The 14,217-nt window shown below is 48.8% G+C and overlaps 1 protein-coding gene across 3 annotated transcripts in view; it reads right to left on the bottom strand.

Annotated features, from left to right (window-relative positions):
• LOC149354220 (uncharacterized) overlaps nt 1-14,217 on the bottom strand; it is a 141,247-nt gene that overhangs the window by 103,568 nt on the left and 23,462 nt on the right. For 2 of the 3 annotated variants that reach the window (XR_016291240.1, XM_089583183.1), the window contains exons 2-4: nt 9,885-10,083; nt 5,850-6,082; nt 3,967-4,137 (exon numbers count right to left, since the gene is read on the bottom strand). Coding sequence is in view for 1 of the 3 variants with exons in the window: in XM_089583183.1 (XP_089439309.1) it covers nt 3,967-4,137; nt 5,850-5,927 (249 nt within the window). In the remaining 2 variants the exon portion in view is untranslated. The remainder of the gene's footprint in view (nt 1-3,966; nt 4,138-5,849; nt 6,083-9,884; nt 10,084-14,217) is intronic. The other variant, XR_016291241.1, reaches the window with a different exon arrangement.

Raw genomic sequence — 14,217 nt, 5'->3', positions numbered from 1 at the left:
CCGGAATAGAAGCACAGGGAGACGTGAGGGAGAAGGAAAGAGAGGGGGGAGCGACAGAAGAAAGGATAGGGGTAGGGCAACAATATACATTAACACCATCCTAAAAAGCTAAATTTGGGCAGGCCTCAGGCTGTCAGTTGCGGAATACAAACGTCTATTCCAGTCTTCCAACAACAGGCCGGAAGAGACGTGGGAGCAATTCGCGGTCAGATTGGAAAATTATTTAGAGTACTAAGTAGAAAGCACTGAAGTTAACACGTGGAAAAGTTCATACGGCTGGTCGTCTCAAACCTTCTGAAGGGATGCCTCAGTCCAGACGCGAGAGCACATATTGTGGCTAAACAAAGTAAAAAGCGAGGGCTTCGTAAGCCCGACTATGTTCCTGCAATAGCACAGGCATACGAAGAGATTGTCAGGTGCAGAGTAGCAGTGGGAAGGATGGCAGGTGTGAGTACAATGCTGACAGCTTATTAAGGGAGACCAACAGCTGAAGGGAGACCGACAACGCGCACTTCAGAAAACGCTATCCCCGAATCGCGGTGCAGAAAACAATGCTTTAAGTGCCATGTATGCGGGCACATTGCAAAGGGATGCACGTAGGGTGCAGCACCGCCTAGGCAGGCGGCGAAAAGCAGTCGCAGCGTGGACAGATAGGTCATTGCTCATGTAGCAGCGCCATTTGAGGTCGGTGGATCGATGACGTGGCAGCGCGAAGAACACAAGTAAGTAAAGGCTACTACGGGTAGATCGCCATTCGAGCTGATGTACGGAAGGTTGCAGATCGAGCCGCTCACCATCCCGCAGAAATTTTGGACAGGAGAATGGGCAGTCCTGGACTCATTAGGAGTCCCCGCGGCTCAGCACATGCAGAAGTTACGCAAAAGGATGGCTGAGGCCAGTGCAGCGGCTGACTAAAGTGCAGAAATGGCTCGGCGTGCATATACCGACCCTACAGTCTCAGAGCAACAGCCATGAGTTTCGCTGAGGACGAACATGCATTGTGGCTAAAGCAGGTGGACAGGGCCTGTCAGGGTCATTAAGCAGTTGCACCCAGATACCTACGCCGACAGGTTAGAAGAACGGTCGTGCCATTCGGAACACGCCAATAAGCTGCGACCTTACCACACGCAGGTGAGTGCTGTTGGGTTAATGATTTGAAGGTGATGAGGAATTAGGTCACATGCCAACCTTTCCTTCTCATGAGAACCCAAGCAGCGACTTGCCGCCTGGCACACTGAATCATCTCAGTGTGCCTCAACGTTCGGAGATTGATGCGCTAGCTGGCCAGAAACACACGAGTCTTTGGAGACAGGCCACGCCAATGAAACATAGGCTTGGACAGCATCTAGCTCTAGGTAGGCGCAGCAAGTCTATCCGTACAAGGCACCGACGGCTTTCAGAAAAGGAGTAGAACAGAGCTCAGAAAGTGGGGTCTCGTGTATCCGGTGGAGAGCACGTATGCTCATCCGGTGGTATGAGTGGCGAAGTGGTATGGAGGAGTGAGACTACCGTATAAATGCGTGTAAGGGCCGCACCCGTGTATGGGCCGCACCCCGTTTTCCCGAAGGCAATGTTTAAAAAAAAAAATAAATCCGTGTAAGGGCCGCACACGAACTTTCCATGACCCAGGCGGGAATAGCCTTCTAAATGCACGCGCCGTGGCCTCCGCGATCGGCTCCGGCTGTGCGAACAACGGTGCGCTCGATCGCGGAGCGCTTGATCGCGGAGGCCAAGCACGCGCACAAGAGCTTCCAAAAACCGTCCATGGATGGCGCCCGAGGCCACAGCCATCATCCCCCCCCCCCGCGACTTCCTGCTATCTAATCTGCATCAGTATCGCCAGCTCCAGCCTTTTATGGCGGATTAGTGCATCGCTGTAGTTGTGGCGGCTTTCGCGTGCTGCCCCCGAGTAAGCACCTTATCAGCTACACGGCTGGGAGTTAGCTCTCGAAAGCGGCAAGCGTGCGGCGGGCAGGGAACTCGACCTGGCCAAGAAGTGCGTCCGATGACCGTGCAATCAAAAGGGTGCATTGAGAAACACAAGCTGCAAAAAACGAGCTTTCCGAGGCGAGCCGTGTGAGTTTCCCGAACTGCTCTGCTAGTGATGGAAATACGGAACAACGGCTACGCGTTGACAGCGGACATGCTGCGCGGCTTCTTTGGGATGAGCGGTGCACCAGAATAAATGCCGTTCATTCCCTGATTACTGTGTTTTTGCTTTAAAAAAAATTTTTTTTTTCTAAATCGCGTGTATGGGCCGCACCTCGAAAATTGGCTCCCGAATCTGGAAAAAAAAGTGCGGCCCTTACACGCGTTTATACGGTATGTGTCAACTGCCTCAGACAAAACAGTATCACCGAACTGGATGCATACCCAATGAGCGTATCCGACGAGTTCCTGCTGCGCGTCGCAAAGACGGAGTAATCACCCTGATATACATGCTAAAGGCGTGTTGGCAGATGCGGCTAGAGGAGGCGACACAAGATCTCACCGCATTCGTAAAGCCAAACGGTCAGTAGTTGTGGCGGGTTATGCCATCTGCCTCGGACACGCTGGCTTCATTTTTCAGCGCATAATGAGCGAAGTGCTGGCTCCCCACCGCGATTATGCTTTTGCGTACATTGATGGCGTTGCAATATTTTCTGGGACATGGGAGGATCATCTCAAGCACATAGAGAAGTTGTTCAAACTGGTCAAACTATCCAAGAAATTGCCGCACCCCAAACGAACCGTAAGCTGACGAGCTTCTAAGGTTAGCCAACTATTATCGTCAGTATGTACCGGGTTACGTGCAGGATGGGGTTCCCTTGAACAACCTCACTATGAGGCGGACGCCGCAGCAGCTCCCCTAGAAACGAGGCCCAGAAGGCATTCGACGAAGTCAAGGTTAGGCTGAGTTCTGCGACGACGCTACGCCCACCGGACCCCATGCAATAATATGTTCTTGCCACCGACGCGTCCGACTTCGCCGTCAGCGTGTGTCTAGCGCAACTCGACGAGGAGGGTAACGAGTGCCCCGTGGCTTTCTTGAGCAGGAAACTGAGGCCGGCCCAAGCCCGTTGGACCACCAGTGAAAGGGAGCCTAACGCAATTATTCGGGAGTCGGAAAAGTTTTAAGGGAGTTTAACGCCCCAAAGCGACAAAGCTATGAGGGACGCCTTACTGAACGGCTCCGGAAATTTCGACCACCTGAGGATCTTTGATGCGCACTGACATTGCACAGTACACGGGCCTCTAAAATTTCACCTCCATCGAACCCGCCTGTTTCGGGTCAGCAGCCGAGCGCCGTAACCCCCTCGAGGCGTGGTTGTTCGGCACTAATGTGCGAGTGATCATCACTGATCATTGTCCTATCCGCTCCTTCACCCTGAGCAGTCCGCACAGCGCTAAGCTCACTCGATGGACGATGGCTTTGCAAAAGTGCAACACAAAAAGGGGATCCAAAACGTGCACGCTGACACCATGTGGAGGCTTGTGTGTACAGCTAATCCTGAGCTAGATAAATGAGTGGGGAAGAGAGTGGACTTAATTTTTTTCTTTCTTTCCCTTGTGTTATTTAGTGTTTAGCAGAAGGAGGTGGACACCATATTAGATCCTGCCTCATTTCACGAAGTGCATCGTCAGTTTTCTAGCTGCTGATATTGCTTGTGAGCAAACATATACTGCTAGTTTTTCTATAAATTTCTGGTTAGAAATAAGTTTTAGGTGGCTATTTTTCGTGCCTACGACGCCGTCATTTCTAGTCTCTGACGTTTTGTCTGATTATTCGCAAATTTTTTGTGATTGTTTTTTTCGCTAGCTAGACATCAAACTTCGAGCAAGACACCGGCGAGATGCCCCGTAGCAGCTCTTGCCTGCTCTCGTCTGCTGTAACAACTAATATAGCGGAAGAAAACCAAAAGGAATGTCCAGAGCACTCAAAAAGTCCTGATCGGTGGCCGGCGCAGGAAGTTGGGTGCTACTCACGGATCGATCGAAGGAATTGTTCCCAGTCCTGTTATGGCGCCCCTGCGAGGTACCACGAGCCATGCGTACCAGGAACCCTAGTCGTACGGCCCGCGCTGTACCTCTCTGCTGCCGAAGCGCAGCCTGGAGCATGAAGAACCGGTCCACGCTGGCTTGCTTGGAGGAGACACCCTAGAATAGGGTTGAAGGTGAAAGTTTAGCGACAATTAATAACAAATTACGCAAGGAATATATAGCAAGAAATCCCGTCATACAAGACCGTAGGTGGGACCTCCCACTCTATTATCTGCCCCCTTGCGTCTTGAAGCTTATCCATTCCTTCACAGCACTCTCCAGCTGCCTGCGCGAAGCGCCATCAACATCGACCAGACCTGAAAATCTATAAACAACGTTTTCTATTTTACCACAGCCGCACAAGTGGCTAGACCCAGGTTGTTTCGTAACTATATAAATCTTCGTCTGCATATCTTTGCCAATGACTGCGAGAAGTTCGGTGTCCAGAGCGGGAGCTGCTGGCATTTGGTTTTTATTACTCGAAAATGGTTAAAAGGTTGGTGCTTTGGAGATATGGGGCTTAACGTCCCAAAGAGACTCAGGCTATGAGGTATGAGGGTCGCCGTAGTGAAGGGCTACGGAAATTTCGATCACCTGAAGTTCTTCAAGTAAAGAGGTCAAAGCGCTTCTCTACAACACGTTCTGGGCGTGTTTTGGGATAAGCACGCGATATCTAGTGATAACATTTGGTTCAGTATGGTCTGGACGTCAGCATTTGCAGTTAAGCTCATAGGATTTCATCATCATTTTTTGCCTTCCTGGTCATAACTGCTTTGGGAGTTATGTGACAGATATTTCAGTCGTTCTAGGCATGTGCTTTGCCCTCTGTACATGCACTTATTTTTAGTTGCATGTTTTATTCTCTGCACTATGATGCATTAAACCTTAGGACACCTAGATCATCGCATGCTATTTGCCTGCGACCACTAAATTTAGGTTTCCATTCCACCAACCGAATGAATGCGGCGGGACAGGTGGCTTTAAGGCACGTCAAGCACAAAAAAACCTGAAATACCACAGCTGATACGTCGTTCAATGCCTTTCCAGCTCTTGAAGCAGCCTGGCTTAACCGTTGTAGTGACTTTAAACCACATATCAGCGATAATACTGCAGTTTTTTTGTGCATCACAAGACGTAAAATCACCACTGACTTCAAAGCCATTGTTCAATTGGATGAAGCTGAAACCAAAACAGCATCGAGAAGAAATTCAAATATAATTTATTTAGCCATCATAGGGGAATACTACAGGGTGATTCAGGTATAATGTCTAAACCATCATTTAACAGAAGAAAACATGCCAGCAAAATTTTGCTCTCTACACACATCTAAGCCTAGCATGTGCACCAATCAACAGAGGTTGTAGGTGTCTACGCACACTCACTGATGCACACTCACGCACATGCGCGAAGACGTTTCCCTTTGCCAATGAAACAGTCGGCGATAATCTACAATGCAAGAGGGAAAGCAGATCCGTGAAATAACTTCGATCAATAATAACATTGCAGACCAGCCGACTGATCAACATTGTTACCATCTGATGGAAAATTTTCGGTCTTCCTTAAAGAATACATCAAGCATTCTGAGTTCCATTGGGTTCAGATTCCAAGTGGACATCCAAAAGCCTAACAATGCAGAATAAAAAATCAAGACGAAGTGTTGTCAAAAGAAATATAAAAACCAACCCATTTCATTTTGAAGCCCGCGTGTAACGCATTTCCTTGTGCTACGAACCAGACATAAAAGTTACGGTAAGTAACCTGCGATCATATGAACCGTTTGGAAGAAAGCAGTTTCAGGTGTGTAACCCATTTCGTGAACGTTCACTCACTGGGAGCGGGAGAGGGAGAGCGTCTACGGAAGGCAGGGGCCCCAGAAGAGGCCCAATTGAAGCCAGGTGACGCCACATTACATCCGTCAGTGGCACAAGTTGGAGCCACTGCCGCAGAGCCGGGTGCGATGCGCCTCGCTAGGGACTGGAATCCATGGCTCCACTTCTTTGCCGAATGGGTGTCCCAGCAGCAAGCAGTCGGCAGGGCAGAAGCTATAGTCCTCTTGCCCCGTCTGTGAAATAGAGTGCAAGAAAGCGTTCTGCTTTCGAAACGGACAACGGTTTGTTGCTTGTCCATATCTGCTTTAAAAAAATGCCTGTAAGCTTTGAGTTCACAACCTATAAGCAGCTGCAATATGTTGGGGCTCATCCGATTCCCCGAACCACACGGGAAGTGAACTGTACGTTCTCAAATGAGATGCAGTTAGGGGCACAACAAAGAATGCACAGCCAAGAATGGTTGTTAAATGAGCTGATTGATGATGATGATGGATTTTTATGGTGCAAGGGCATCTGTAGCCAAACAGCGACATGGCAAGGTGTGCTCCTACTCAAGGTGGGGTCAAAGACCCATTTCCCAAGCATTCCACCCTAAGCAAGCCGAGCACCAGACCAAGGGAAAGTTTGTGCCCATTGTATAACTGGTGGGTACCCGGCGGCACTGGTGATCGAACCCCGCACCTTCCGCATGCTAAGCGGATGCTCAGATCACTAAGCCACCGCTAAAGGTGGTTGTTCAAGTATCACTGTACACAATTTTCACTGCGATTCTCAGCTCAGGATGCTTGAATGAAGTGAAACCAAGCGAGAAGAAAATGCAGAAAAAAGGGGAGGGGGCCCACCAAAGGGCAAATCGCATTTAGTTCATCAGATAACTTAAGAAGCGTGTTAGCAGCTCTCGAGAGCAGACCTACAGACTGAACAAGAGCTATTCGTTTTTGTGCAGTTAGTGTATGTGTTTAGGGATATGGACAGTTTGAACAGGTTCACGACACCTTTTCATTTTCCCTTACATACTTCATTGCCCCTGCTAACTTTTTGCATAATTGGTTATGTTATTACTCGATTCGATAGATGAGAATCCAACCTTACTATTTAGTCTGGCAGTGATCAGCAGGTATGTTGCATAACTAGTGCTTTTGCAAAGACAGAGCATTTCTCTTTCTGGAAAATTTAAACATACATTAGGGGTAAGAATGAACTGATTATTGACGAACTGCAAGACACTTCATTGCCCCGGTGAACGGAATCTACCTAACCAGTTGAAATGGAGTTCTAGCATGATCAATTCATGTACAATGTTCATAGAACGAAATGAAGTAAAAGGGACGCGCAACCTTCGGTACATCCACCACCCCGTGGATGCTTTGCACGACCGTCGCAATGGCGCAACTCGCAGTGGCGCACCTTGCAAGTGAAACCAGCACTAAGCAAAATGCTTAACACCACGCCATCACAAAGCACCAAATTCTCAAAGAGCTGTTCCCTCTTAGAGCACTGTTCCTTCAGTTGGCGACGGACAGAATCATGCATGGCTGGCTGTATTGCATTATTTACGAGACGCGACAAAATGCCGAAGATGAGTTCCACAGCACGCTCTGGTCGCGAATTTCAAGGCCCTTAGCTGCTGCCTACAGTTAGGAGATCAATAGGCCATAGCTGGTGCGTCCCCGTTTTCGCGTCTGAATTTCATCGCATGTGGCTAAGAAATGCAGTGCACGCTGACCTCCCCCAGCCAGTGTGACCTCCACCTACTAAGAAGAGGGCAGAATCTATGCGCTGGAGGCGAATATGCATTTCCAGACTATATATAGTACGGAATGCTCATGACCACGTGAGAATAGCTGACTATTGGTTGCCGTCGCTTGTGCTTGCTACTGGAAGAAAGAGACAAGGCGTGAGCTCCTGTAAGATATTCTTCCTATGCAGTGTGCTCGGGCCGCGACGTACCGACGTGTCTCGCAAACAAGAAGCAGCACTGTGCTTTGGTTATTAAAAGAGGTCGCCGGTGAGAGCATCCCGGCACAACGAGCTTAAACGGGCACAGAAAAGGGTACATGATTTTGAGGTGTCCCTATTTTCGCCCTGCAAAAAGGCCTTCGGGCCTAATGATCACTAAAATTAGCTCAAAACGTCAATGCGCACTGCTAACTACAAACGATTTTGTAGTGGCAGTTTCGATCTTCGTTGGTGCCAGCGCTCAAGTGCACACTGACGTCGCGGTCGACCCGCCAACCTGGGCTCCAGTGCTGCCAACCCTAGAGATTTTTCCCTAGATCTAGGGCATTTGGACGTCATTTAGGGCAAAGGGGATTGTTTGTATAATCTAAGGAAATTTCATTTGCTCAGAGAATTAATTTTTTCTCCCTCAAATTGTGAAGACAGTACAACTTTTACGTTCTTTTTCCTCTACAACTGACGGAGGCCCGCACAACACCGCCACGTGCTCGAGTAAAGCCTGTTTCACATGGAGGTGAAAACTCTTTGTTGCTGCAGCGCAAAAGCTGTTTAGAGCCATCACGGGGGCTCTGCAGCAGTCAGAGCAGCGATGTTCCAACGAGTTACAAATTTTTGCAGCGCTGCGCTTCTCAATTTTCAGTCGCTTGCATGCATGTGAACCAGCCTTTACACGGACGTAAGACGTGTATGGTCCCTGACGTGGCCAGTGGCACCCACTGATGTGATCTCGCGCGCCACCGTCTTCTCTCAACATGCGCACCCCTTCCTCATGCTGTATTTGGAGCTCGCTGCACGACGTGAAATTCCTGTTTAGTAAGCATATCTGCATGTTTGTTTTGATAACTAGGAAAGAAGGGCGCCATTTTTTTTATAAAGAAGCACCGTGTTGGAAATCTGAACTGGTCTAACTAAGGGAACAATTCCCAGTCCACCCGCCGTGATGGCTCAGTGGTCATGGCGCTCGGCTGCTGACCCGAAAGACGAGGCTTCGATCTCGGCCTCGGCGGTCGAATTTCAATGGAGGCAAAATTCTGGAGGCCCGTGTACTGTGCAATGTGAGTGCACATTAAAGAACCCCAGGTGGGCGAAATTTCCAGAGCCCTTCACTATTTCATCCTTGATAGCCTGGGTCGCTTTGGGACATTAGACCCTTCAAAATCATAAACCATAATTTCCAGTTCCATCACGACGAACAAAGTGAGTTACGGTCACAAGAGGCATTCAAAAGCCAATCACTGCTTCATTGCTTTTATTGATTAAAACTGTTAAGTCAGCCAGCCTCTAGAGCAATCGCAGCAAATGAACAAGCAGATTTTATATCGCAGTTCCCGTACACTCCTCAAGCGACCTCCAGGCACAGGCATTTTGTACATATCATTCGGCTGTTGTCTAAACAGACACAACATGAGGGAAAAATATTCAATTAATTCCACATGCCGATGCATGTTTACTAATATCTTGCGTACAGTGAAAAAAAAAGACATACGACATAGAGCCTTTAATTTGTAATTTTCAAAGAGTGCTACAGTTTACTTGTAGTTTCATTCAGAAGTTCATTTTACATCCTTCATTTCAAATACACAGCTAATTTACTCAACAAGATCTGGTAATAGAGTAGCTGCAAGATAAAACTTGCTACTGAATTACGCATAAATATACAATTTTACAATATACAACTGAATACTGTTTTTGATGTTTAGAGAAATCTAGGGAATTTTTGGTTGCAAATTGGGGGAGAAGCGGCTCTGGAGGTTGGCAGCACTGCTGGGCTCCCACATTTCTGAGCAAGTTGGCACCGCGGGAGAGTACTGCTTGTTCCTGCATGCGAACAACCACTGGGTTCGGTGACGTCACAATAATTGAGGCAAGAGGACCTTTACGTCCCTCCATTCAGATTGAAATGCTGAGCGTCTCCTCGGACAGAATTCAATATCATATTAAATTATGTTCGGCTCTAGTGCTTTCTACCGAAGCATTCTAGAAGGCATCACCCATGAAACAAATATCGTTTGTGTGCGTTCTAAATTTTGCATCAGTACCCCTTTAGGCATCCCAAGAATACAGCGAGATTCCTGCCTCTGAAGGTATTCCGAGATCAGCTTCCTGCCTGGTCTGCTGGCCCTCGCCGGGGGATCCGTGGCTGGTGCTTGGGAGCAAAGAGGCGGAGCCAGCTGACTCCTCCACGTTCCGCGTGTCGCTTCTTCACCGGGCCTGTCCCATCGGTGGTGGTGGCAGCTCATGCTGATGATGCCTTGAGCATACGAACAAAAATTGCCTGGAAATTTGATCAGACCCACATAAGCGCATTCTAACAACTGAGCTCATCTGCTGGCACAAAAACGAAGAATAAAGGGCATAGTTTGGTGCGTTCGAAAGCATGCATAGAATGCTATGCGATCAGTATGTATACAGACTGTAAGGGGTGAATGGCGCCAAAAACTGAGATGGGCGGATCAAAGCACACCGCAGGTGCGGCAGACCGAAGGGTGTGAGGTCGAGCAGATCGCTTAGTGCTCCCAGCGGTCTGCACGAACAAAAAAGAACGCAAGGATGAAGAAGCAGAGAAAAATGTCTCCACCTCACCGTCAAAACTGCAGCACACATTGCAAAGTCTACCGGCCAAAGGGTTTGCTTTGCATCCATTTAGTACAACATTTTAGGCTCCCTTCAGGCTGTAAAATTCTTTAAGGCAAGAGGAGCGTTTAGTCTAGCCTTTCGAGTCGCTTTAGTCCTTAATTAAGGGTACCGTGAATTCTCCACTATAACGCTCTTAAAAGCCGGTCATGCGGCCAGACAAGTTTTGACCGAGAGTATACATAGCCCCAATAGTCTCGCTGAAGCTATGTACGGCTTAACAGCTTAGAGGCATGTGGTCCATTGCGGGAAGGACATGTATTTATTTTCACTGTGAAAGCCACTAACACTGTGGCGCCATCGATCCGACCTGAACACAAGGGTTCACAACGGGGCTGCCTAGAGAAGATGCCTGGTGTCGCGTCAGAAATGGTTTCGGCAAGTTTTCGGTTTCGTTGCGCATTGGAACAACTCCAGCGCCACGCAGACAGGACAGGTGTCTTAGCACATAGTTTTAGCGGAGCGCGATCCACAAGCCTGATTCTGTTGCGTGGGGGAGCTCTCAAGAAAACAATTTTACCCAGCCCCATCACCTTCCATGAGCGCAGAAAACCCTATACTAAATCTCTCCACTCCCTGCCGCAGCGTCCCACAGGGGCACGCTGCACAGGGGCATGTGTAAACGGTAGCGCCATCTAGTAACAACACATAAAACCACATCAACGCTGAGTTGATTCGGTTTACTGGGGTTTAATGCCCCAAAGCAACTCAGGAGAGACGCCGTAGTGAAGGGCTCTGGAATTTTCGACCACCTGGGGTTCTTCAACGTTCCCTGAAATTGCACAGTACACGAGCCTTTAGAATTTCGCCTCCATCGAAATTCGGTCGCCGCGGCCGGGATCGAACCCTGGTCTTTCGGGTCAGCAGCCGAGCGCCATAACCACTGAGCCACCACGGCGGACCAACGCTGACTTTCATTTTCATTCGTAATTACTAATAATGAGGGTGAGTGCATTACAAGCAAGAAAAACTATGCAAATAAAAGAAAATGTAAGAACTGAATATATTATGAATCAACTGCTGCGCTACGTGTCGTTGCTACGAAGAAAACACTGCATTTAGATAGGCCTAAGAGCATGAAAATCGCCAAATTATCGGAAAAATAGGGCTAAGGTACACTTATACCTGTACGTGTGGACGAGAGAGTGCGAAAGAAAAGCGAACCGGTGCCATTTCAGCAAGCTATCGCGCCAAAGAATCCAGCGGCAACGTATTTATTCCGAAGTGGGAGGACAGGGCGAGTGTACGCCCAACTAAAAGTGTAATATTTCATCCGTTCGTTCTGCGCAGTGAATTTTAATGCAAAAAAGGAAAGAGCCTTTAATGCCCATACTACTGGCCAAAATTCTGTCATACTATCGCTGTCAAGCAAACTGATGACGTCATCGGTGGTGTAGTATGTCCTAGCCTGAATACTAATGTCTTAGTCATTAAAAACGTAACCTAAAATCGTTTAAATCAGCGTAAAATAAAAATAACAAAATTAAGAATAATGGTATAAATATAAAAATTTTCCAAGTAATAAAAAAATAATAAAGAACACATAAACACTCATAAAATAAAAATGAAAAAAATTAGGCAGTGGCTTAGCTCTGGTTAAGCCTGGATATACAAGCGAAAAGCTGCAGTTGTGCTTGGTTCAACGTCATGGCTGTCGCAGTTGGCGCACATGCACTGGGAGCTCCACGATAACGGTGCAGGCGTTCGGCCGTCCACACAATGCCTGTACGGAGGTGGAGGAGACGCCCGTGTAGTGAATATGGTGCTGTCTTAGAAGGTTGCTTTAGAGACGTACTGTGGTGTCCATTCCTTTCGGGTGTACACTAGGATATGAGAGACAGGCATTTCCTTTCCTTAAAACCAATTTTCCTTTTATTCCATTTTCCTTAAGGCCCTTACGGCGCGGTTCGGATATGCACCGAGATATGAGGGACAGGCGTCCTTTCCTTGAAAACAATTTGCTTTTCATTTTCCTTCCCTTACGGGGCGGTTCGGCTGCCCACCGAGATATGAGAGTTTCCTGGCGCACTGTATTTTTTTTTTTGTGCCGCGTGTGACGTCACTCGGTTTCGCGCATGCGCAGCTGTGGCAAACCATGGCTCCGACGGCTCACGCGAAGCGCGGCTGTGGTGCGAGTAGTGAAGCTTTTCGCTTCAAAATAAACACTAAAGACGTCATCGGAAATCGTCGTAACCGGAAATCTACTGGGCATACGCGCGATGTCCCCTACGAACGCCGACCGCCTCTCCAACTCCACCCCACGGCCAGAGGGGGTCGTGCTCCACCATGGAAGCTGCGGGAGCATGCCCGTGACGTCACCTATGACATGAAAACCACAGTAATCGGGGCAGCAACACAGGCAGAAGTTGCTTTCGCCTCATATCCCATTTTAGAAAGGGCCGCAATAGCATGATTAATTTGGATCACTTCGTGTTCTACCACACAACCACGACCTGAAGTTGCATCGACGGGCTGGTCGACGCAGCGGCGGCGGCGTCCGGCCTAGGCGAGCATCCCAGCGTTCTGTGCAGCACGTGCTGGCGCCACCCCTTCTACTTCGGCACGTGGCGACATCTTGCCACGCGCGTCGCCACACAAAGAAAGCCGGGAAAGATGCCGCCGTCCACGCTTTCGCTCGCAAAAATAAAATCTACCAAAGCAAAAGTGGGTAACCATGGAGGCTCTTGAGACTCCATTGCGGCTATCACCGCCTTTAAGCAGTTCTACAATATACGCTTTTCCTGCGGTGCATTTAGTGCTTACATCTATTCTCGACGACGAGATAAGACAAATTCTTTAATCGCGCCCCGCTGCATGCTGGAGCGCGACACATGGGAAGCAGCCGAATGTAAAAAAAGCGCCCGGTATCGAACACCCGAACGCGAGGTCCCTTTTTAAAGCGCTCTGCAGCGCTCGCAGTTTTCCTCACCTAATATGAAAAACATTCAGCTTCTGAAAACAGAGGCGCAATGCGCTCAGCGCTAAAGGCTCAAGCCGATTGTCATAGGTTGTGAAACGTGGCCCTGCATCACAATGGGATTGTGAGAGTGGCGTTCGAACTCGCGGTACGAGAAGCGAGACTCCTCGAAAGTTTGCCTGAGGGAGTGCTGCTAAATCACCACGAACATCTAGGAAAGCGCAGAATTGAGAAACGGTGCTCACCTAGTACGGCTGCGTAGCGGCAGTCAGCGCAGAGCCAGTAAATGCCGCTCACCCACGGACGGAGAGTCTTACTGCATTCGCTGGCCATTGCAGAATGACGGCCACACAGCGCTCTAGTCGAAGCAACGGTGACACGCTGTGACGCAAGAGATGCACGCGCCGAGTGGCCACGCGCTACTCTGCTTCTAATTTTTATTTGTTACACTTGCAAGATGAGCACGCAATTACATTTTTTTAATCATCACTCTGCATGTCGGATAGTTTTACTTTTATACGCTGCTTCTTTTATTTTCTTTTGAATGTAGCCAGAATTCCAGAATGTTATGGTGTCTTCGGCTGGATGCCACTCGTGCAGTGCCGTAAATTCGGGTGGGACGAGCACGACGCGTGTGCGCCACTGCGCCACCGTGGAGACCGCCGGTGGAGCGCAGTGCAATCCCGTCGTGCAGCGCGCGCTAGCAGACGACGCTGTTCACGCTCATTGGTTGACGCAGCATCGACGAAGAGGAAAAACGGGTGAAGCTTAGCAAGTGGGCACATTTTAAAGAAATGTTGAATATTATAGCGGCTGCAATGCATTTATTCGCGCTGCAATCACGCAGGCACCGGCCGG

Source organism: Amblyomma mixtum, chromosome 3 (genome assembly GCF_055824585.1).
Source record: "Amblyomma mixtum isolate Tamu chromosome 3, ASM5582458v1, whole genome shotgun sequence".
NCBI lineage: Eukaryota > Metazoa > Arthropoda > Arachnida > Ixodida > Ixodidae > Amblyomma > Amblyomma mixtum.
The sequence above is the reverse complement of the archived record's forward strand: the minus strand, read 5'-3'. Positions and strand labels throughout refer to the sequence as shown.